Source organism: Ambystoma mexicanum, chromosome 8, assembly GCF_040938575.1.
Source record: "Ambystoma mexicanum isolate Mex_15411 chromosome 8, UKY_AmexF1_1, whole genome shotgun sequence".
NCBI classification, from domain to species: Eukaryota; Metazoa; Chordata; class Amphibia; order Caudata; family Ambystomatidae; genus Ambystoma; species Ambystoma mexicanum.
In genome coordinates, this window is record NC_090929.1 from 1012962750 (window position 1) to 1012988882 (window position 26133).

Consider the following 26133-nt stretch of genomic DNA (forward strand, 5'->3'; position numbering starts at 1 on the left):
CTCCCAAAACTGCACCCCCCCAGTGCAAAATGTGTGATATGCAATTCTTCTACCCCCTTTGTGAATGCTATTGTGCCAAATGTGATCTCACCTGTGCCCACCACTCCCAAAACTGCGCCCCCAGTGCAAAATGTGTGATATGCAATTCTTCTACCCCCATTGTGAATGCTATTGTGCCAAATGTGATCTCACCTGTGCCCACCACTTCTAAAACTGCGCCCCTCAGTGCTAAATATATTATATCCAACTCCTCTACTGCCGTCCACCACAACACCACTGGAGCCCCCAGCTCCACACCGACCATGCCCATCACCTCACCCTCTCCTCCCACATACCCCTCCCTAGTCGTCACAGAACCCCACCTCAAAAGCGCCATGATCAATGCTAGATCCATCAGCGCCCACGCTCTAGACATTCACAACCTCATAACCACCCATGACCTTGACCTGCTCATGATATCAGAAACATGGCTGCACGATGCCTCTGGCCCTGCGCTCTCCCTGGCACTCCCTTCTAGCTACTCCATCACCAGACAAGATCGCCCCTCTAAAGGTGGAGGGGTCGCAATCATCGCTAAGGACTGCTATAGTATTAGAAAGGTAGAAAAACCCCTACACAGCAACTATGATTACCTCCAAGTCAAAATTATCCTCTCCCCCAACTGTACCATTACCGCTCATATTGTCTATCGCCCTCCTGGCCCATTAGAAGACTTCCAAGCCGCCCTCATCCATCTCCTATCTGACAACCTCAAAAAACATTCGAAAGCCATTCTCCTTGGGGACCTCAACTTAGGCCTCCAGGATAAAAAGGACCCAGCAGCCAAATCCTTTGACTTAGCCCTAACAACACTAGGCTATAAGAACACCATCTTTAGCCCAACGCACACTCAGGGCAGAACACTCGACTGGATTGCTCAGCACAACTGCCCACTCATCATCACTGGAAACACTCCCACCCCATGGTCTGACCACCATATCATCACATTTAGCATCCTCACCACCAGCTCCTCTACCCCGCCACCCCAACCCCTACCACTTTGCCTCACAAGAAGCTCCCGCCAGCTCACTAAGGAAAGACTACTGCCCTTCCTACAAGGCCCAGCTTTCAGACCACCTTTCTCCGCAGACCCAGAAACTCTTGCATCAACCTACGATGCTGCCATTAAAGCAGCTATCAACTCCATTGCCCCACTAAAACCCCGTAAATACAAACCCACCACCCACTCTAACTCCTGGTTCACCCCAGACTTGCTCGCACTCCGTAACGAGAAAAAGGCAGCACTTACTCAGTGGCAAACGTCCCACACTGACAAAGACAAGCTGATCTTTAAAGCCTGTTCCACGGAGTACAAAAAAGCTATCACCCGGGCAAAATCCAAATCCTTTGAATCCAGAATTTCGGAAGCCCAATCCAGCACAAAAGAAATCTTTGCAATTTTTAGGGAGCTAGAGACTCCTACTCCCACCCCCCAGAACTTCACCAAAGACAAAGCCTGGTGCGACGAAATTCAAACGGCAATGCTAACAAAACTGAGCCGCCTCCAAAGCAAAATACAAGCTACCAAACAAGCCCTGCCCAATACTCATATCCCTGTCCCACCACCAGCCCAAGACCCTCCCCAACCCTTCTCCTTCAAATCCATACAGGAAAAGGACATCATTAACATAATGAAGAACATCAAAGCATCCAACTGTAAAGGTGATGCCTGCCCAGCCACTCTCATCAAGGACTGCACTGAAGCACTTGCTCCCTTCCTGACAGCATTTGTTAATGCCTCCTTCGCAACAGGGAAAGTCCCCACCTCCCTCAAGGAAGCATGGGTCCGCCCCCTCCTAAAAAAACCTACTCTCAATCCCACCTCCCCCAACAACTATAGACCCATCACCACTGTCCCTTTCCTCCTCAAAATACTCGACAAAGCAGCCTATCTGCAGGTTCAGCACTACATCGAAGAAAACAAACTCCTGGGACTCCGCCAATCTGGATTCCGCCCTAGACATGGGACTGAAACCGCCCTACTTGACCTGAAAAACCAAATGGACGATGCCAGAGACATGGGCAAATCAGCTCTTCTCCTACTCCTTGACTTGTCTGCAGCGTTCGATCTCGTAGATCATGACGTCCTTTGCCATCATCTCTCCTTCACTGCCAAGTTCTCCCCTGACGCCACAGCATGGATCAAATCCTTCCTACAGGACAGAACCATGCAAGTATTCTCCGACCTAGCCTCTGCCTCACCCACTACCATACTCTTTGGCGTGCCCCAAGGCTCATGCCTCTCCCCCACACTCTACAACATCTTCACACGACCTCTCTTCCTCATCCTCGACGCTATGGGTATATCCTACACTAACTACGCGGACGATACCCAGATCCTCCTTACCCTCACAGGCAACTACGACACCGACTCGATGACCCTTAACAACCTCTACAACGCCATCCAAGCCTGGATGGCAGACAATGGACTGTGCCTCAACTCTGACAAGACAGAACTCCTACTGGTAGGTTCCCCCGAAACGCTAAAAAGACTTGACTCCCAATTCAGTCACTTCACCATCGACACCATCAAAATACCTGTTTCAGACTCAGTCAAAACTCTTGGAGTCTATCTAGACTCTAACCTCTCCATGGACAGACAAGTCAACGCCATTGCCTCCTCAGCCGCATATCATGCTAAACTGATCAACGCAGTCAGGCCTTTCCTCTCCAAAGAGAACTGCACAAACATAGCCAGAGCCATCACCGGCTCCAGGCTAGACTACTGCAACATACTCTTCCTAGGAACCTCAAAAAAAACTTGGAGAGGCTACAAGTCATCCAGAATAGTGCTCTCCGAGCAGCCCAAGGTATTGCCAAAAGGGACCACATCTCGGAAGCCAGAAAACTAGCCCACTGGCTCCCAATAAAGGAAAGAATAATCTTCAAAGGGCTCACACTGACACACAAATGCATCCATCTCACTACCCCCGATTACCTCTCACAAAGAATCCACTCCGTCGCCTCTACAAGACCAACAAGATCACCCTACACAAACATGCTCTCTGTGCCATTAGTAAAAAGATCCAGAGCAGGTGGATCCAGCTTCCCCTATCTCGCACCCACTCACTGGAATGCCCTACCTCCCACCCTCCGCGGTGAGCCCTCCCTCCTAGCCTTCCGCAAAGCGCTGAAAACCACTCTTCTCATAAGGTCCCTCGCAGCTGCATAATACCAACCATATGACCCATTGCCTAAGTTGTATTGACCAACCGCATAAGCTGTAATGATAACCTTGCTTGTTCCTATCTGTATTATGCCTCTTACTGATACCATGCCCGTAACTAAGCTCATGCAAGTAACAGCGCCTCAATGCCCCTGGGCTGCCTGCGCGCTAATCAAATTTAAATAAATAAACATTTAAATAAAGAAGTGAAAAGGATAGTGCGCTCAACTGCTCGATTCTTTCTCTTCAAAGACATGTATGTACGTAGAGAACAATTTTCTCTAACTCTTGCATATGCAGTCACCATTCATAAATCCCAAGGTCTAACCCTAGACAAATCACTGATAGATATAGGAAACAGTCTTTAAAGAAGGCATGAGCTACGTAGCACTATGACACTTACGTACACTTGACGGTCTATTTCTAATCAACTTTGATGCAAGTAAAGTGAACGCTGATATTCCTTGCATTTTATAATACAATAGACTGCGGTCACTGTACACCCCCCATATGAAACAATATCCTGTTCCAGAAAAAGTAAAACGTGGTAAAAGAAAACGAATTCAAACCGAAATGCAACAGAATCTGACAGCAAATCCTTCAAAGAAAACAAAAGAAGCTAAAGGTTCATCAATTACCACAAGCAAAGAAGAACATATTTGGGAAAGTAAATCAGGTACTTCTTCAAAGAAGGAACAGAAACTCCGAAAAAAGCACTCCGATACAGAACTAGCTGGTCCATTCAAATTTTCAAATGAAACTGTTGTAAGTTGCTATGCAAATGTAGCAATGAATATTCTATTTCAATTGCCACCAATTGTTAACAATATTTACTTACACAGTACAGACCAGTTGTGTTTGTTGCGTTTCTATGAAGGACTAACATTTGCAAACAATCCTAAGAACACGTCCAGTGTTCACGGAATAAGACACGAATTGGACTAGTGTGCTGGAATGGTGAGATTCACTATAAACTCACAAGAGCTTCTAATGTGCTTACTACAAGGACTGGAAAACAAAAGCATACGTATAAATGAAATCTTCCAGATTTCATACACGTGGAAACATACATGCACTCTCTGTAGCAATGTGATACAGGAACAAATACCAAATGAGCGATGTGTGTATGTATCCATACCTAATTGTGAATCCATTCCATGTCAGCAACTTGTACAGAATGCAAACCATGGCAGATTATGTACTATGTGCAATTCAGACAATCGCTCCACCTTACTGATACAAACACATAGTAACTACATAATACTTAGGCTGCTTCGTTATAATGCAGATTGTACCAAAAACAACTGCAAGCTCACTAGATTAGCACACGGTCAAGTGTCACTTGGAAAGAAAACCTTTACAACAGTAGGTATAATCTACCATGCAGGAGCTACAACCAATGCAGTGCATACATTAAAAAGAAATGTGGATGGGTGGAATGTAATGACAGCACCATTACTCTAAAGCAGAGATTGCCAGATAATTTTACAAATGCGTATTTAATCTTCTTAAAGCCAAAATGTAATAACTAATGTGTACTTCAACATTACCAAAAAATGATGTGAAAGACTACAAACAGTTGGACTATGCCAACAGGTATTTAACTGCCCAAGAGTGTATAACAACGACACAGATAAATGAATACCACAGAACCGTAACAACAAATGCACAGTTGGAATACGCCAACAGGTATCTAACTGTTGTTAAAAATCTGCAACAAGGCAACAAACATAACATTAATCAGAAAGAACAAGGAAACGCTCAAAGAAAACAAAGAAATAGTTTGTAGCATTACAAATAACGTTTGTTTTTTTTAATCCGACAAGGATTTTTTCTTTTCCAGACCCAAGGATTTCAAAAAAACAAACACAAACTGAGCAAAATGCACAATACACTGGTTTGTAAACTAAATGAGAGTAAAAAAAAGCTAAACTGTCTTTTATACAATGTAATAAGTCTTCATAAAATGCAAACACTAACATGCTTTTTTCTTTTATCACAGAAATTAAAAAAAATAGTTCCACCAAGTGCTAAAGTCATGTAAGACATATATGGATTCTGAACAAATTAAACAGTAAGTATAATTACAGTCATTTCATACATATGCAGATCTACACGTCTAATCTATGGCAGTAATATGGTGCAGTGGCTGTAGGCTGGGCCTAGCATCTTCGATGTATAATCTACCACCTACACCCTACGGCCAAGCAACCAAGACTATAGGTCCTACCCACAACCATCGCTGCATATCAAAACCATGGTGCTTCTAATTTGACTACTTCTAAGTTTAGTCTTGGGTGCATGGTCTGCAGCCATGCAGCCAAGACACTAGAACGTGTACACAACCCCGCACCACACCACACCCATGTTCACTTATAGCCTCACTGCTTATGACTTCAGTCTTGGGTGCATGGCCTTTGACTCTGGGTCCTGGCCAGAACCACCACAGCATATCGCAACCATTGTGGCTTGTAATTTCACTACGGATAAAGTTGGTTTTAGGAGCATGGCCTTTGGCCATGCTCCCAAAACTCTACACCCTCCTCACAGCCACCTGAGTGATGTTTAATACTATGGGTGTATCTATAGCTGTGATATGCTGCTTTGGTTGTGGCCAGGGCCTAAAGTCTTGGGTGTATGTCCATACATATTTCAATGTATGGGTGTGAAGTGGCTTATAGCTCCAGTTCTTATAACTTTGTTCTTGGGTGCATGGCCTCTGGCCATGCAGCCAAGACTCTACACACTCCCCACAACCATCTGATCGATAACGAATACTACAGGTGTACCCATTGCTGTGACATGCTGCGGTGGTTGTGGCCAGGGCCTAGAGTCTTGGAAGTATGGCCTATGGCCTACGGCCATGCACCCATGACTCTAGGTCTTGGGCACATCTACCACAGCATTTTACACCCATGGTTGCTTATAAATCAGTAGCACACCCATAGAACGAAACATTTTAACTGTAGCATGTACTCAATTTGTACCCAAGACTCTAGGCCCTGCCCACACCTGCCATATATATAGTTGATTGTATGAATGTAATATGCTGCAGTGCTTGTGGGCAGTGTGTACATGCTTGGGTGTAAGGCATACAGCCTGCAGCCATGCACCCAAAAGTCTACGTCTTGCCCACAACCACCGCACTATATAAAACCCATGTTGGCTTATATGTTAAGAGGTTATAACTTTGCTGTCGGGTGCATGGCCTTTGGCCATGCACCCAAGAGTGCAGCGCCTCCCCACAACCACCTGAGTGATGTGCGATACTACGGGTGTATCTATAGGTGTGGTTTGCTGCAGTGGATGTGGCAAGAGTCTTGGCATAGACTCTTAGCTGTATGTCCATAGATATTGCAATGTATGGGTGTGCAGTAGCTTATTACTCTAGTGCTTACAACTTTGTTCTTGGGTGCATGGCCTTCGCCCATGCACCCAAGGCTCTACACACGCTCCACAACCATCTGACCCATAAGCAATACTACAGGTATATCCATTGCTGTGAAATGCTGCGGTGGTTGTGGCCAGGGCCTAGAGTCTTGGAAGTATGGCCTACGGCCATGCACCCAAGAGTCTAGGCCCTGGGCACAACCTCCGCAGCATATTTCACCCATGGTCGCTTATACATCAGTAACACACCCATACAATGACATTATAACTGTAGCATGTACTCAATTTGTACCCAGGAATCTAGGCCCTGCCCACACCTACCAGATACATAATCGAATGTATGGGTGTGATGTATGAATGTGATATCCTGCAGTGCTTGTGGGCAGGGTCTACACTCTTCGGTGTATGGCCTACAGCCTGCAACCATGCACCCAAAAGTCTATGTCCTGCCCACAACCACTGCACTATGTAAAATCCATGTTGGCTTATAACTTTAGAGTTGATAAGTTTGTTCTCGGGTGCATGGCCTTGGGCCATGCACCGAAGACTTCAGGCCCTCCCCACAACCACCTGAGTGATGTGCGGTAGTACGGTGTATCGATAGGTGTGGTATGCTTCAGTTGTTCTGGCCAGAGGCTAGACTCCTAGCTGTATGTCCATAGATATTACAATGTATGAGTGTGCAGTGGCTTATACCTCCAGTGCTTATAACTTTGTTCTTGGGTGCATGGCCCTTGGCCATGCACCCAAGACTGTACACACTCCCCACAACCATCTAATCGATAATCAATACTACCGGTGTATCCATTGCTGTGACATGCTGCGGTGGTTGTGGCCAAGGCCTACAGTCTTGGAAGTATGGCCTTCAGCCTATGGCCATGCATCCAAGACTCTAGGCCCTGGCCACTACCACCACAGCATGTCACACCCATGGCGGCGTACTAATCAATAGCACACCCATAGAAAAAAATAATGTAATAACGACATGTACTCCATTTCAATGTTCGCTAACGCCACGCGTGTCCTTAGAACAGTTTCAAGGTGCCTGTGCACAGCAAGGACTGAAATACTACCCTTATTAGACCCCTCATTTTCTGTACGTACAAACATACCGAACAAGGAGGGCATAGAGAATACATCATTAACACCTACCGCCTGAACATATACAGTTTTTCACCCATCTCCTACTGTCTGAACCTCCCCAAGCACTATGACACAGCAAAATAGTTTTCGAAATAGCATGTTGCCGCTGGTCGCCGCTGCGCTGTCAGCAGATCCAAGATGTCGGGCGCATCCAAACAATCTGACGCAGAACACATCTCACTGCAGCCAATCGGCAGAGACGTCGCGTGTCCGCGGTCATGACACCAGCCTCTTAGCCAATCGGTATCTTGTCCGCGGAGTGAACAGGGAAGTGTGACCGCAAAGGGGACATAGATATCACTAATTCTTTTAGAGGTACTTTTTGGTCATTTTAAATAAAAGTACTGCACGGATTATCACCAAATTTACAAAAACACTATAACTCACCCTCCCCCCCAGACAAATCCTCACCAAACTTTGCAAAACATTCAGAGTGGCCCATATACCTTTTTTGCAAAGTTTGGTGAGGATTTGTCCCCAGGGAGCGGCCAAGATTTATTTTGGCCTACTTGTATTTAAATAAACCATTTATTTTTACAATAGTGTTCCAATGTTTCTTTAGACCATATGCATTCTACAATTTCTTTGTACCAAGCTACAGCCCTCTCTCCATCCTAATATAAGCCTGTCTGCAATGTCTACGCTACCAAATATGCAGGTGGTACAGCCTTATACCAAGAGTGGAGTTTTATACTGTCTCAGTTGTATTATTTTACTAAGCCCTTAGTTGGATTTCAAAAACTGTCCTAACACTGGCAAAATTTGATACTGGACTGTGAGAGCCTGGGTGTACTACTCAGAAAGCACTTATTGGCATGCGGGAGATCGGAAAACTCAATGTGATAATATTGAAGTGCGCTGGGAAGTTCATTTGCAGGAAAATTACGTGTAACTGATCTAACATTTCACCAAATGATGGGATATTATCAAGGGACTCCATAGGATATGTATGTAATTATATTGGCTTTAACCACTTTGCAGAAGATGTTGAAATGTGTTTATTGTATTTTTGTATGTATAAGAAAGCCTGGTTTGGCTGTATTCATACCAATCCTAATAAAATGTAAGATTTATTACTTCACACTTAATGAATGTTGAAAAAAAATGCGTTTCTGTTGGTGTGTGAAGCTTAGACAGCCATTCTATTTCTTAATAAGACATGCTCCCAGCAATCGCCTGCCTGCTATGCTTTTGCCATTTGATGTGGAGAACTGAGGGTTGCTAATCTTGACCAATGTCACTTTGAGATCACCTTTCCTATGTTGCTCAGCTTCACTGTTATATATGCTGTTGCCAGGGGGAGAATTACTGATAACTTTCTTTGTTGTTCTGTTTCTTCACTGTTTGGTTTGAGGTATTTTTACCTTATGTTTTCTGGGCCAGGAGAGAGGAGTCTTTTAGCCGGCCTTGACATTGAAAATATTCTTTCCTTCTTTTTAGAGAGCTCCAGCTCAGACTGTAGATGTAACCCACATGGGAGTATCAGCAGCCAGTGTGACGCCAGGGGTCACTGCCAGTGCAAGGTACAAACAAACAGGTTTTAGTGTTGCTTGCATGCTGCTGTTTGAGGTGATAGCCGCCACACTTTCCGCTTCTTGGTGGCTATACTGATTCACTGTTATTCTGGGTATGTAGAACTGCACATCATATGGTTTAATCTTTCTCTTACTAAGCAGTGAATACACTGGCATAGCCTTGTTTATCAAGTCATTACCAGCATGATACTCCAGTGTAGGGCCATGGTTTAGTCGTATAAGTGGCTGAATGCAAGTAGGGCTATTGGCTAAAGGTGAATGTTATTTTGAGCAATACAAATCCTAATAAAACATTTTAGAACAGAATTAAAAGGCCAATTACATTATAATTATCAGTTTACTCAAGCACTTTCTTTTTCATTTTTCTTAGCCCAATGTTGAAGGAACCACTTGTGGCAGCTGCCGGCCCCAATTCTTCCACTTAAGTGGCGAGAACCAGGAAGGCTGCCTGCCCTGCTTCTGCATGGGGGTGACACAGCTGTGTACCAGCTCCTCCTACCATCGAGACCTGGTAAGGAGCCTCATATAGCATGTGCCTAGAAGGATTGCTGTTAAAAGGTGCAGAATGTTAAGAGTGTTTTTCAGAACCTACTCTCAGGGGTTCGGGGAAGCCCACTTAGTGGTCCAACGAGGTTCATACCTATGTCTAACCATACCTTCAGTGATGGTATAGCTGAGCAGAAATGCTTATAGACTGGCAAGTAACAGAGGTCCAGATAGGTAAGTACATTCATAGTTTGCTAACACCAAATGGGTTACACACCACTTTTAGATAGAAACACAGTTAACAGGACATATTATACAGTTCCAAAAGTGTACAGAAAAGATGCTTTATAAGTTAGACGTTCTTCGGAACATTGAAAACAATCATGTGAAACTCTAACCCTATTCTCCTTTAGTGCCCAGGTTTGCTACAGGTTTGTAACCTCAGTCACACAGTTGAACAAACACACCCATGGATCAACTAGAATGACCATTGGACACAATAGGTTCGAAAAGTGCCTTGAAAGTGCGTGTAGAGTAACATTTAAAGTTGTAAATGGTCAAAGTCATTTTGCTGCAAAGCTATATGTAGACTACCAGTCCTTCTGTCCTAAGTGACAGTAGAAAGCACTTTGACCCAGACTCCACCACCTAGCACGGTAGGGTAGTTACTTCGCCTTTGAAACCAATGTATTTCAATGGAGGTAGATCATCGTCAATAGATAGAATCAATCTTTGCTTCCAAACTCTGACTTCAGTGGACATTTAACCCCAGCAGCAGGGAATGGTTGGGGACAACAAGGAGGCACACAGTCTGCTTGATTACAGGGAGCTCCAGATTGCAGATTCAATGCTTTCTTAGACTGTTTGGTCAGGCTGTTACAGAGAGCCAATGTAGGGTGAAGATGGCTTGAATTTTGACCACCAATGTAGGAGGACCCAGCATGATCATCCATGTTGAGCAAGACTGAATGGAGAACACAGAGAGGGTCTCGGGCCCTCGTGAATCATCTGGATGAACTTTGTCCTGGGCAAGCCCTGCCACGTGGCATGGTACCGTCGGAGAAGCAAAGATACCAGTATCTTTTCCATTTCCCCAGCGTTAGAAGGTGCCGAAGCAGAAGATCAGGCCAGTCCCAGATGGGTGCAGACTCGAAAAGCAGTATAGGGCTTCAGCCTGGTTGTTCCCACTAGTCCAAAGGATAAAAGCACCAGGTTCAGGTCTCCCCAGTGAAGTTGAAGGTAGAGCTTCCCAGCACGGTATTTGTCTGAGTCAATGCTGGTTGAAGCAGCAGTCCCCCAGTGGATCTCTGGTAGTCCTTCAGTGGCACGGCTCCAGACCCTCTTCGTGTAGCCCAAATTCAGGCTAGCAGGAACCCAGCAGTCTGATAGAATGGATTTGCAACATTCAAACTGGTAGGAGTTGTCCAATCATGGAGAGGTAGTTATCCCACAATTTGCCCAGCAACCATACGCAGTCTTGCCTAGATATGGATTGGGACCAAGCAGTCTCATTCCCCCATTCCATCCAGTTCGGGTCACCGAAAAGTACTGTGCAGGTTTCTTTGCTAACGTTCATGACTAGGAGTTAGAGAGATTTTTCTTTCTAATGGATAGTATCCTCCCACAGATTTCTAATTTTCAGATATGTCCACGCCAGCATAGTTGGCACTGGAAACTTTTTCACCCAGCAAGGTGTGTTTTGTGCCTCACCGCTGATCACGTCTTGTGGTCCATTCCTCAACTCTGAAAAGGACAGCATCTGCAATAAAAATAGGTCTCAGCACGCCCTGTGACATCAGTTCCTTTTTCCTGTGCCTGGCATGCTGCTTTGGGAACCTTTCTCCAGCTCAGATTTTTGTCTGTCATTTAGAACAACTGTCGGGTTCATCGAAAACATTGGAATTCAAGCACTTCAGGGACTGCATTTCAAAGATTTATCTTGCATACCCCCATATCATATGTGTATGCTGCTTCAGAGCAGAACACAATGGGCATCATTACTGGTCCGGCAGTAACCTTGGCGGTGCTATCAGTGGGTTGCCACCAGACCCGTAAATTAACAGCGCGTGACTTCCCGTTGCGACGGCTCATTACGAGTCCGGCGGCCGGGAAGTCAGGTGCCGGTATATTTGTTCTCCAGCATGGGGTCTGGCATGGATTCACATGCTCATGAATATTCCCCGTCGTCAGGCTGGGAATCCTCGGTAAAGAAAAAAAAACCAGTATCGGTTTCGTTTCTGATCTGTCTTTCGTAGTAATAACCAATCACTGGTCTCTGCGTCATACTGACCACAGCCAATGACTGCCCTCTACCTAAGCACCGCCTCTGGCAGCCATCTTCAGATTTTTACCGCACGTTCATGTGTTGGGATCCTCGTGCTATTGCTCTCGAGCGTTAGTGCTATTTTTTCACGTTTTTTCTCAAAACTTCGTTTTTTTCGGTCAAAAGAGCCTCAAGCTCCACCGACTCTCCATCCGATCAACGGGGACCCGTGTCGGATTCGTCTGCGCCCCTCAAGTGTGAAGATTTCATCGAGCTACGCTTTTGGAGGACTCCAGAAGCTTCTCAGGCCCGGACATGGCCCAGGAGAAGGGAAGCTCGACGCCCGGAAAGCTGTTCAGGGTCTGCCCTGGATGCCAGCTGCAGAACGTCTTTAAGGAGGACGAACACTCCTTTTGTCTCTACTGCTTACATGAGGACAAGACGCACGTGGAGAAGGACTGTGCGTTTTGCGGCAATATGTCGGAGCGGACCATGAAGGACCGCCATCAACGTCTCGCCAACTGGCTGGAAGGGAAGAGCCCGTCAGGCGAGAAGAAGAGGAAGAAATCCGAGCGGTCTTCTAAGACCTTTGAGGACGCCCCGGCGACGGGGGTCCAACACAAGGCCAAGCACCGCGAGTCCGCTGGCACCGGGAGCGCCGAACGGTCGGGCTCTACGGGCGCCAGGCAGGGCGCACCCTCCCCGGCACCTTCAGCCACGAGCCAACGCTCTGGGTCGGGTAAGAGGAAGGGCGAGCACCCGGCGAAGCTCCTGGAGAGGCCCTGGTCGAGCTCGAAGGCCCCATCGGAGGGGGAGCGAGGCAGTGTCCCCCCCCCTCAAGGATAAGGCGGTGAGCGCACCTAAGGTGGTGAAGGCCTTAATCCATCCGGCCAAGCCCTCTATCGAAACTGTCGCGGCGGCCCTGGCTCAGCCTGTGGCGGCTACACCAGTGGTGGCGACCTCGGGGCTCAGAGTCTCCCTGCCACCTCGGAGGGAGTCCTCTTTTGTGCCCATCGATAGGACCCCCGTGAAATCCCCGGCGGGGAAGAAAAAGGGGGGGCAGGGCGTCGTCGTAGATTCGGCTTCAACCTCGGAGGAAGAGCTGATCGAGGTCTTAAGCCACGGCTTTGGCGTGGAAGAAGACCGGCCCGTCGGATTGGATCCCGACGCAGGTGACGACGACATCGTCGAGGGTGCCGACGGGGCCCCTGATCGCCCGTCGGATTCCCCTCTGCCAGCGCCGCAAGACAACTCGGCGGCCATTTTGTTGGCTATACAGTCCTTATGCTCAGAGATAAGGACGAGACTACCGTTGCCGACGGAGGAACCTCTCCCGTCGGGGGATCCTGAACCGCGACCTTCTGGTGTTCCCCCGCCCAAGAAAAGAAGGATTCACCCTCCACCTCCTTTTCAGCCGTCGCGCCCCGTCCAGCCCTCCTCCCCGTCCACCCGAGGGGATGATACGGGGACTGACACGGCAGCGACGGGTACGGACGACGAGTTATACAACGAGGATCTACCGTCGTCACCTCCCACCAGGGCTTCTCCGCCCGACGAGATTGGATCGTTCCACTCCATGATCGCCAGGGCATCCGAGCTTTTCCAACTCTGCCCTGAGGAGAAGAAAAAGGAAGGATTCCTTTATCAACGGCGCGAGGCCAAGAGGAAGACGGTCCTCGCGGTGCCTCTACTGGACGACATTTGGGATGAGGGCCTCGCCCTCCTCAAGAACCCTTCCACGACGCCAGCTAGAAGAGACCGGTACGAGAAGAAGTACCGGGTCCCGGACGCGGCCCCCCTGTGCCTCCGGGCGCAGCCTACCCCGGACTCCGTCGTCTCCGCGGCGGCCAGGAAGAAAGCGGGGGGGTGCGGCCTCCACATCGACTTCCCCACCGGACGGCGAGGGAAAGAAATTGGACGCTATGGGACGCTGTCATGCATGCTGGACGTGGTCCTACCTCCTACGCTCGTAGAACAGCTAGACCGTTCTATTCCAAATGGCGGTTGTTCGACACGTTGCCGGGAAAACGACGTTTGCACTTTTCACGTCGCTAACTCACGTGTATTCTGCTTCGTCACGTGAACTACGGCATTACGTATTTAAGCAGCGTGGAAACTTCACTCGCTGCTTCTGATCGAATCATTTGGCGTTGTGTAGCTGAACCTCCGGTCTGCATCCTTGCAGGTTACTACAGCTACCTTTTGGCCTTCTATAGCGTGTTTTCCGCCACACGCTGAAATCTGGAGCTGTTTGGTTGCGTGTACATCCACACGTTGTCTTCAAACGCGGCCGGCCTGGGCTGCGTGAATTCTGTTCGCATGTAATTCCACACGCGCACGCTATCTTCAAACGCGGCTGGCCTGGGCTGCGTGAATCCTGTTCGCGTGTAATTCCGCACGCGCACGCTATCTTCAAACGCGGCTGGCCTGGGCTGCGTGAATCCTGTTCGCGTGTAAATCCACACGCGCACGCTATCTTCAAGCGCTGCTGGCCTGCGTGAATCCTGCTCGCGTGTAAATCCACACGCGCACGCTATCTTCAAGCGCTGCTGGCCTGGACTGCGTGAATCCTGCTCGCGTGTAAATCCACACGCATATGTTGTCTTCAAGCGCTGCTGGCCTGGACTGCCTGAATCCTAATCGCGTGTAAATCCACACGCACACGCTCTTTTCTTCGCGGCTGTCCAGAACCGCGTGTACTTTGTTTATACCTTAAAAGGAGCGCTATTTCCAACTCCTGCACCTGTGTTATTAACAGGGGGATTGATTAATTTCTATACTTTACACTACGTGGGAAGGAAGCTTTTCAAGGATAATTGGAAGGTGACAGTGAACAGTACTTTGGACGCTATCCTGTGGTGCATCAACCCGGTATCTAGCGTGAGCCTCGTTCCGTTCGGGATAAGTCTCCCTTACTAATCTTCCCTTCCTTGTCGTTTGTTCTACCTTGGATTCCGCAAGAGACTCTTCTGGATTCATCTGCCCTAGACTCAAGGTCAGTGTGTGCATTCATGACATTTCCTATTCCATCATACCCAGGTTGGGGCAGTTATTCATGATACTTTATTTTGTTCTAGGCTGACTTCTTATACCTTACCCACATCCTTTCCAGTGATCCATCGCTCTGCCTGTTTACCAGTCAGAGAGTTGTATCATTTGGAAGGTCTTAACTTGACTTCACAACTATCAAAACGCGTGAACAGGGATCCGGAAGACCCTACCACCTGTATCCTTTTAAGAACCGTATCCTTTTCAGTTAATACTTTGGTGCTTTCTGACAGACGCAGGGTCATCTCGTCTGCAGCGACGACGATTAAAGCGGCCAACGCCTTGGCTATCGTGGCCCGCTACGACAGGGAGCTATGGGACAAACTTGCTCCCCTGCTGGACTTCCTACCGGACGACAAGAGGGTGGATGCCCTGGAGATCCTACAGGAAGGTGAGGTGGCGTCGGACTACGCCATCACTATTGCGACGGACATCGCCGACACTGGGTTTCGCCAGTTGGGCAACGGCGTGTGCCTTAGGCAGCGTGGATGGCTCAAGGCTACGGACTTCCGTCAAGACGTACAGACCAGAGTCCTGGACATGCCGTTCGATGGGAACAACCTGTTTGGGAAAACAGTGGACGATTCCCTTCAGGCCATTAAAGCGGACACTGACGGCCCGGGCCCTTGGGGTTCTGCAGCAACGACGGACGCCCTTTCGGAGCAGCGGAGGCAAGGGCGCCTCCAAAGGTTCCGGCGGCGGTTTCTCCACCTACCGTCAAGCGGCCCGCTCGTCGTCTCAGGAGGCCTACAGAGGACGAGTCAAGTCTGGCGGACCCCGCCGTCGTCGCCAAGGAGGTCAAGGCGGCAAAGCCTCGTCGAAACAGGATTGAACCGGCCGTGGGGTCGGGCCCCCACCGAAGCACCCCGGTGGGAGGCCGGCTGGCGAGCTTCGTCAGCGTGTGGGAGTCCATCTCCACCGACCGTTGGGTGCTGGACGCCTTAGCCCGGGGCCACGCGCTCGAGTTTCAAAGAAGGTGCCCGCGCGTCCCCCCCGTGGCCAGGAAAGGGCTTCACGTCCCTCAGCTTCTCCTGGAGGTAAAGGCGATGCTCAGAAAGGGCGCCATCGAACTCGTCCCAAAGAGGCTTCGGGGCTCCGGAGTTTACTCGAGATACTTCCTCGTGAAGAAGACGACGGGAGGATGGCGCCCCATCCTAGACCTGCGACGTCTGAACAAGTTCATCAAGGCGCAGAAGTTCCGGATGGTCACCCTCCAGCACGTCCTGGGTCAGCTGGAGGAAGGAGACTTCCTGTCGTCGTTGGATTTGGAGGATGCCTACTTCCATATTCCCATCCTAAAGGGGCACCTAAAATTCCTCAGGTTTGTGGTCCAAGGGCGTCACTACCAGTTCAAAGCCCTCCCCTTCGGACTACGGTCGGCACCCAGGGTATTCACCAAGTGCCTTGCACCGGTGGCGGCGCAGCTGCGCCGCGAGGGGATCCACGTCTACCCCTACCTGGACGACTGGCTCATCCGAGCCAAGACGAGGGAGCTCGCCGTGGAGCACACGGCAAGGACCGTCCAACTTCTCACGGACCTGGGATTCTCCGTGAACTACGCCAAGTCCCACCTGGTACCCGCGCAAAACGCACTGTTTCTGGGAGCGAAGCTCGACACAGTGTCCCTTCTGGCCTCCCCGTCGGAGGAGAGGACCAGGTCCATCCTGGGCAAGGTACAGCGGATGTTGGTTTCCGACGCAGCCAAGGTGAGGTCCATCAAGTCCCTCCTCGGAATGATGTCTTCTTGCATCTACCTCATTCCCATGTGCAGGCTCCGGATGCGCCCGTTGCAGGAGTTCCTGGACGCGCGCTGGATCCAAACGACGGGCGGCTTCGAGGAGAGGATCACACTCGACGAGAGTTTCCGCCGAGCGGTCCGGTGGTGGGGCACCCGCGCGCATCTGACGGCGGGCATGGACTTCCAGACCCCAGACCACCAGGAGACAGTGACCACGGATGCCTCCCTGGAAGGGTGGGGAGCGCACACCGAAAATCTGCACGCGAGAGGCCTTTGGCTCCCGACGGAGAAGTCCCTCCATATCAACGTCCTGGAGCTCCGTGCAGTGTTCTGGGCCCTCAGGTCCTTCCTTCCGTCCCTCAAGGGCAAGGTGGTGAGGATCTTCACCGACAACACCACCACCATGTTTTACATCAGGAAACAGGGCGGAACCAGGTCCCCAGCACTGTCCAAGGAGGCGCAGGACCTGTGGCATTGGGCCGTCGCCCAAAGGATGTTTCTGGTGCAGTTTTATCTGGCAGGGATAAAAAACACCATTGCCGACTCACTCAGCAGGGAGCTGCGCTCGTGCCACGAGTGGGAACTAGGGCAGGATCTAGTGGATCGCCTCTTCCGACGGTGGGGCACACCCCAGATCGACCTGTTCGCGACGGCGACGAACTCCAAGTGCCGGAGGTTCGCCAGCAGGTTTCCCCAGGCGAGGAGCATGGGCGATGCTTTCTCGTTCCCCTGGGAGGGCCTGTTCCTCTACGCGTTCCCTCCTTTGCCACTGCTAATCCGGCTCGTCAACCAGCTCAAGAGGTCACGGTGCAGGATGATCCTCGTCGCACCTGCGTGGCCGAGGCAGATATGGTTCCCGGACCTTCTGGACTTGTCAGCGTCCCCGCCAATCAAGCTGCCGGTGGACGCGGATCTACTCTCCAGGGAAGGAGGCGCCATCCTCCACCACGACCCGAAATCGCTGAACTTGCAGGCCTGGCTCCTGCAGCACTAGAGTTTGGAGGATACGACATACCGGCCGACTGCAGAGAGGTTCTTGCAAAGGCCAGGGCGTCCTCGACTCTTAAATGCTATGGACACAAATGGAAGAGGTTCTCTGTCTGGTGCCACGCACAGAAGATTAACCCTCTACGGATTACGGCTCCCCAGGTACTGCCGTACCTGCTGACGCTGGCCAAAGCTGGACTGGCACACGCGTCCATCAAGATTCATCTTGCTGCGATCTCCCGATACACCAGAACCACGGGGCGGACGTCCTTGTGGTCTCATCGTCTGGTGAAAGAGTTCATGAAGGGACTGTTCAGATCGTTCCCGCCGGTGAAGGCTCCGGCCCCGGCGTGGGAGCTCAACGTGGTGCTGACCAAGCTCATGGGACCTCCGTTCGAGCCTCTGCACTCGGCCCCGTTGAAGTTTCTGTCGTGGAAAACAGCGTTTCTTGTGGCCATCACCTCCGCACGACGGGTGGGAGAGATCCAGGCCCTTTCCTGCAAGGCCCGTACTTGACTTTTCACGACACGAGGGTAGTGCTCAGGACGCACCCCTCCTTCATGCCCAAGGTACCGTCGGACTTCCATCTCAACGAACCCTTGGTGTTGCCTGTGTTCTTCCCGTCGCCTTCGTCGCCGGCTGAGAGGACTTTGCACTCGCTGGATGTGGCTAGAGCGCTGAAGTTCTACGTGGACCGCACGAAGTGTTTTCGGAAGACGTCACAACTCTTTGTGAACTTTGGACCTGTCAATCAGGGGAAGGCTCTCTCTAAGGCTTCCATTTCCAGATGGCTCTCCGGCTGTATCATGTACTGTCATCGGTTGGCAAACCGACCGCTGCCTGGCCGTCCGAGAGCCCATTCCACCAGAGCGATCGCAGCTACCACGGCGTTCCTTTCTGGTGTGCCCCTGCTGGACATATGTAGGGCTGCTTCGTGGAGGTCGACGCACACCTTCACGAAATTCTACTGCGTCGATCGGGATTCCAGGGAGGAGTCCAGGGTCGGCCAAGCAGTGCTGCGCAACCTGTTCGCCTAAGGTGAGCCTGGTGAGGAGGTAAAATGCTTAATGTTGAGTTTGATGTAATGCTTAATGTTGAGCCTTTGCCACCTCCCGTGGTTGTGCATGTGTGTACTGCTATGTATTCTTTATTCATGAGCATGTGAATCCATGCCAGACCCCATGCTGGAGAAGGAACAAGTTACTTACCTGTAACTGTTGTTCTCCAGCATGGGTCTGGCATGGATTCACATGCGAACCCTCCCGCCTACCCCTCTGCGGCTCTTCACTTGGTCATACTGCCACTTCACGTGCTTCCAAATCTGAAGATGGCTGCCAGAGGCGGTGCTTAGGTAGAGGGCAGTCATTGGCTGTGGTCAGTATGACGCAGAGACCAGTGATTGGTTATTACTACGAAAGATAGATCAGAAACGAAACTGATACTGGTTTTTTTTTCTTTACCGAGGATTCCCAGCCTGACGACGGGGAATATTCATGAGCATGTGAATCCATGCCAGACCCATGCTGGACAACAACAGTTACAGGTAAGTAACTTGTTCCTTAATCCCCATTCCCATCGAGTCCCATGGGACTCTAAGGGAGTGGCGACAAGGAAGCACCGGCACCATTGACCAAGATTCAAAAGAGAGCCAGGATAATGATATTTTGGAAGCAAAATGGAAGCGTCGGGGAGGCAGAAGAGGCTATGATTTGAGAAACTATAGATGGAGCAAAGAGCCCATATTGATAGATAGGGATGGCCATAATCAAAGTAGAGCAGTAGAAAAGTATTTTGGTTGCTGTTAAGGAAAGTAAGGGGTAGCTTTTAAGAGTGTTGAGTGTTTAATACCTGGAAATGATAGATAAGAGAAATATTGGAGATCTGAGAGAAGGTAATCAAAGAGGATACCAAAACTATGAGCAGTGAGAGAGAACGGAAGAATGGGTGGGAAGAAGAGGAGAGGAAGGTGTAAAGGGGAGATGGTAGAAGGGCTAGAGTATTTCTGTCTAAATACTTGGTGGTTAGAGAATAGTGAACATTTCCGTGAAATTGTAGAAGGCAACACATTTTGGAGCGATTGGCGTAAAAGTGGAAAGAAAAAACATTTGGCTAGGATTGTGGAAAAGGGAGAGTTGTAGAGAGAAGGGGGGAATGAAAGACCGAGAGCCTTGAGGGACGCCGAATTGAAGAGGATAAGATCAGGTGCAAGCCCAAGAGACTGAGAAAATTCAATCAGATTAGTAAGACGAGAACCATTGCAGAACAGTTAGCTATGACCATGGAAGAGTATACAAAGAAGAGTTGGGTGGTCCAGTGTATTAAAGGTGACTGAGAAGCAGGATCAGAATGGAAGAGAGTTTGCCATGCAGGCTGGTAGTAGAGATTTGGTAATATAGAGCAAAGTGGTTTTGATAGCATAGGATGGAAACGAGATTGGTGCAGAGGGTTGATCATGATTTGTGGAAATCTGAGAATAGACCACATGCTACAGACGTTTTGATAGAAAGGGGAGATGAGAGGGAGCCCACAAGTTAGAAGAAAAATGAAGACTTTTTCAGAATATAGGAAGAAGAGTAGCATGTTTAAAGCTTGAAGGTAAGGTAGAAAAGTGGAAAGGTTCGAGTTAAAAAGGACAATCAGGAAGGGTATGAGAAGAGGAAAGACTTTGGGAATGAGGGAAGGTAAAGGGTCAGCCGGGGAGGCAGTGGAATATGCACGAATAAGAATGTTCAGTATTAAAATTGGATGGGGGAAAGAAAGAAGATAAATGCTGGGAAGGGGAATGGGGTCAAGGGGTGTGACGGAGAAGGAGATGGAAAGGAGCATTGTTGGAGAAATTTACCAGAGAAATTATTGGTGAGGTCAGCTGAGGAAAAAGAGGACAAAGCACAATCGGGAGGGTCAGGAGATAATCTACAAGCTGAAGAAAGATAAGAGATGCAGTGAATAAGACCGGATAAGATCAGAAATGTACTGCATTTTAGCAGCATTTAGCGCACAGTCATAGGAGAAAAGGAGTGAAGTGATGAGTGTAGAAAGTAGTCGGGAGTAGAATGAGATGATTCCATCGCACTGTGCAGCGGAGAGTGGAACATAGAGAATGGATATGATTTAAACCTGGGTTGGGAAGGTTTTCAGTATCGGGAGAAATGGCGGGCAGGGTAAAAGGAATGGTGTTGGAGTGAGCGTATTATTGAGGAGAGCAAGGGTGTCATTGCAGGGCAGTAAGGAAAAAGGTAAAGGGGAAGGTAAGTAGCAAGTTTTGAAGAGCTGGACGTATCAAAGGAGTTGAGATTGATGGGTATAACTGGGAGAATGGGGGATATAGAAGAATGGGCACAGGGGGGAGTAAGGGAAGGTAAGGAGATTCATCGGAACAATAAAAAGTATAAACTTCAACAGGGGAGAGGAGGTGAGTAAGATCCAGGGAACATCCTGAGATGTGAAATGGAGATGAGCATTGAATAAGATCTTGCGATTGAAGGAAAGGAAGAAAATAACAGGAAACGTGTATAGTAAATAGATGGAGGTGGAAATTACCAAGAAGAGAGGAAGTGAGGGGAAGTAAAGAGAAAAGAAAGGAGTTGGCGTCATTGAAGAAGTATATAGAGCCGGAGTAGAGGGGCAGTAGATAATAAGGAAGGCGATAAGGAAAGGTTTTGGAAAATGCCGCAGAGTAATATTCGACAAGAAAAATAAGGTAGGTGAGGATAAGGGAGACAGTGTTTAAAGGAGGAATGAAAGAGAATGCATATGCTGCTGGTCCTAGTGAGGGTGCAGGAATGAGAAAAGTGGGTAGATGGAGAGAAGGTGGCAAAGAATACAGTATCGGATGGTGAAATCCAGGTTTCTGCAAAAGTAAAGATTCAGCCTGAAAAAGGTGCCAAGAAGAGAATTGGTTTTATTAAATACAAAACAGGTTTTTAGTAGCCCAATGAAGAGATGTAGAGGAAAAGAGTTGGGGGAGATCAAAACAGGATTTTGTTTAGTTGAGTTGGCTCCACCCAGCCTCATCTGTTGCCACAGTGGATCCCACTGTGTGAAGAAGTTTTTATCAAGGGTAGTACTATAGTCCCAGTAATCTGCTGTAGTTTGGATTGCCGCCTGGTGGTCCTTAAGAAGGTGGTACTCTAATCTCCAAGTCCCCTGATCTCAGGGTTTGTTTACATAGACCATGTTAACTAATAACCGGGCATCCTCAGAGAGCACTGTAGTTTCCCCTTTTCATCCCAAGTAGTACCTTTGCAAGCTTGGGGGACAGAAGGACATATTTTTGAATGTGTGTGTTGCAAATCAGAGTTAAACATATAACAAGAGGCTGAGGAGTCAGACGGTCCCCAAGCATCAACGTAACCCTTTGAGTTGAGGCAAGCCTTTGGCATTGCCCATCTGATCATCATCATCATCCATCCATCCCTCCCTCCAGGCACTGATCCATCCCTGGGTCCAGCACCAAATGAAGGTCCCCGTTATGATGAATTTCCAAAATCACCACTGGGAGAGGGGGGGGGGTGAATTTGGGAGCCCACTTTATTATGATGAACAGGAAAGACACTGAGTTTAGACAAGCCCAAACAATGTAAGATAGCAGAGGGGCATGCCTTAGTCTGACACCAATAATTCTATTTATTGTATACAAATATACAATATTGTACTATGCCTTTTTAAAATACATACTAAGCAAGTACAACTTTTAGTCAAACATTGTCACACAAACCCTCATAAAAACACATATATGCATTTACCAGATCATTAGGAGTTATAGAATAACATTTGATTCAATGACCAGTGAACGACAGATTAGTACTCTGATGCATTGGAAATGGAAAGAACACTTCAGGATAATCTTGGAACAGCTTCCCCAGCTCTTATAAAGTCCAACCCTAGAATAGTTTCGGACCTTTTGCCCAAAAGTATATACTTCACAGGTAGGTTTATGAAGAGATTGGCGTCAGTGGTTATTATTATTAGTCAAAAAGTTGGATATAGTTCAGGAAAGTAAACTCACTAAATCCCAGTGTTAGGATAGTCCTAGGAAGGGACTCTTGACCAGGCCTCCACTTACCAAAGTTCTGAAAGAGTGCTTTAGGGGCAGGAGTTTACGTCTTGGTAACCCTGTGGAGACACTGGATACAAATGGGTAAGTTAGCTCACCCCCCGACTCAATTTCTCCAGAAACCACTGCTGGTGTTCCGGATTCCGTTGGGTCGCGTTGATGAAGCCCCTGGACCACTGGTGTAAAAGCCCCTTCGAGACGCAGAATTGTTTGTCAGCCGCAGTGTATAGGAATCTGTTCCAGACAGCTTCTAGTAGAACTACAAACTAGGAAAGAGGACTTCTGTGGGGTAGACCACCTGGGGACAACTCCAGGGATCGAAGAAGTGTTGCAACAGAAGTCATCAGTCGAGCAGCGACAGACGAACTTCAAATGAGGAAGAAAGGGGCAGGCTCAGCAATGCTTCCGTTTATGCAAGAAGGCTGAAAATTCAGGAGCAGGAGTCTCGTTACAGAAGTTGAAGATTCTCTACGTTCCAAGGAAGCATTCAGAATGGTGACTTCTGCAGCAGGAGGGTATCACTACATATTATCCCCACCAGAAATATTGCCGTATATACAGTCGTTTACAACGGCCATAGGCGATATTTTTGAGGGGGATAATTTTGGGGGTTTTGGGAGCAGGGGTTGTGGGGGTCTCCCACCACCCCCGCCCCCCCAGGTTCCATCATGCCTTAATATCACTGCAAAGATATGACGATATTTTTGTATGGCGATATTTTTGAGGGGATATTAACACATGGAACCAGCAGGATGTCCATTAAATATTCAAATGCAAAATGACGAGGGAGAAAAGAACGAAAGTTATTTTAACGCACTGGACTTTCGTTTTTTTCTCCCGCTGACATTTCTGGCAACCCGCTCCCCCTGCACCTCCATCCCCTTCCTTACCTGTTGGAAGCACACCTCGTTGTGTGCAGCTGTCTCCTCCACCCCTCTGCGATGCCGGTTCCCTTCACTTACGTGGATGGGAACTGACGCTGCAGGGACCTTTTTTTAAAAACTTTATTTAATCGGGAGCGGGGGACACCCCTGATGCCATTATAGTGACCGTGGGTGTGGGGGACATCCCAGCAACCCCTACTCCTCTTGTTCACTATAATGGCACTGATTGGTATATTTATTCGAAACTTTCAGCTGTATGGAAAGTTTGTACAGCTGAAATTCCAACAAATATTCCATTTGTTTTATTATTTTATTTTTGAAATATTTCTACGGATACTGGTGCAGTAGAGCTGGTCAGTCCTCTTTGATCCAGAGACACTTCAAAAGGTCCAGAATCTGTCCAGGCTGGTTGTTCCCAGCAGTCCAGTGGTTGAACATCGACTTGGATTTTCTGGAGATCAGCATAGGAAAAAGGTGCAGGGCTTCACAGGGACTGCACTGGAGTCGATGCTAGTCCGATCCATGGGGCAATCTCCACAGGGCATCCTCCAGTCATGCACTTATTCATAGAGGTCTGCGATCCAGCGATTATCTTTCAACTATTAAAAAAAAAAAAATCCCCATTTATCCAAGATTTGGCCTGGGAGCCTGCCCAAGCCCACCACTGGTAAGGATCTCTACCGTTCAAACAGGTAGAGGTATCCAAGATGGTCACTTCAAGCACCCAGCAACAGAGATTCAAGCACCAGAGATCTGGATTGGGACTAGACGGTCCCAGTCCCCTTCTCTGGCCCCAGACATAAATCAACACTTAGCCCACGAAAGCCACAGCTTTCCCCGAGAAAGGGCATTTCATATAAGGCATTTCCTTAACTGAAAAGGCAGGAAGGTGGTCAAACAGTATGAACAAAGAAAAAACAAAAAATCCTCGTGGAACATCTATTTTAGGGTGCTAAACACCTCTAGTAGCCATTTGCCGTAAATGCAAAAGTGCACAAGTAAAGGCACCTTGTAAACATCCATTGCATAAAAACATATAACACTACAATATATCCTAACTGCACTTCACTAAGGCATGTGTGAAATTGTAGCAATACAAGAAATTCACAGAGGCATAGGGCCTCATTAAGAGTGTGGCGGTAACCCTGCCGGTGGGTTGCTGCCGGACTCGTAATATTTTACCAGTGCCTGACTTCCTGGTGCCACCAGGTCATTCCAAGTCCAGCGTCCTGGGAAGTCCGGCTCTGGGAAAATGTTACTCCCCATTCCCATAGTCCGATAGGGCTCTATGGGAGTGGGGACTCGAACGCCGGCACCGTAGCTAATGGTGCTGGTGCTTCCATGAAGAGTATGCCTAGTGTGGTGCCGCGCCCGGCAGGTTCAGACCTGTCGGGCACAGTGGCTCCAGCAGGCAAACTCGTTTGCCGGTCTGGAAACAAGGATGCGAGTGAGTTTATCGGCATCCTTGTTTCCGGACCGGCAGGGTCGTAATGAGGCCTTAGTCTCTCAGTACTGATAGTGTTAGGAGCTAATCAGTTTCTTCCTATGAATAACCAAACTGGCAAGAGAAGTAAAGCAGAAGGCTTTATTTACCTCCAAAAAGTCAGTACAGGGTTCAAAACAGAGGGTGTCCCATAGAAGTCTCTGCAAGGAATGCAGCAAAATGAAACTCTTTACACCAGTCCTCTGCACTAACCACCTAATCAATGGCCTTCTTCTCCAGGATACCTAGAATGGTATAAACGGAGACTATAATAATCTACTTCTCTCTAGTTGTCCTCACCCATAATATCTGCCCTGTTTGTCAATAACTGAGGCATCCGGTATGAACAATCTGTGCAAGAGAATTGTTGTTCATACTGTTCTATCGGTAGTGCCTGCATGCAACTGCGTTGTATAGTTACTACATGTTGAGCTTGCCCTGTTCCGACATCTTTAAGTACGTTCATATAAGCATGTCAGCGGTGTCTCTTCTGAGCTCAGCAGAGTTGTGAATGTCTATGTAAGACCTCTTGCACTGAGAGACATTACATTAACCATTTTCCTCTGTGACTCTCATTCCACACATGTGGACAACTCCATGGGCTGCAAGCCTTGTCCCTCCTGATCAACCAATCCACTTGAACCAGGCTGAGCATGCACACAGACACTCCTTCACCTGTTGCCTCTCCACATGCTGCCATGGCTTGTGGGATGCATGCCCAGTTAAATCTCCACGTGCAAAGTGAATCTTCCGTTCTTCCTGGTGTCAGCACCACCTAGATGGCCGGTCTCTACTGAGGCCAACATCACACCCACATTGCCCCGGTGGGCTGGTAACCAAGCATCGGCGGCAGACTCACTTTGCTCCCTCCCCTGTAGGCATCTGCTACACTGAGCTTCACCAGCTATATCTCCT

At 48.6% G+C, this 26133-nt stretch overlaps 1 protein-coding gene across 7 annotated transcripts in view; it reads left to right on the forward strand.

Annotated features, from left to right (window-relative positions):
• HSPG2 (heparan sulfate proteoglycan 2) overlaps positions 1-26133 on the forward strand; it is a 1237996-nt gene that overhangs the window by 596089 nt on the left and 615774 nt on the right. For all 7 annotated transcript variants that reach the window (XM_069610942.1, XM_069610946.1, XM_069610944.1 and 4 more), the window contains 2 exons: positions 9179-9261; positions 9644-9784. In XM_069610942.1, the coding sequence (XP_069467043.1) occupies positions 9179-9261; positions 9644-9784 (224 nt within the window). The remainder of the gene's footprint in view (positions 1-9178; positions 9262-9643; positions 9785-26133) is intronic.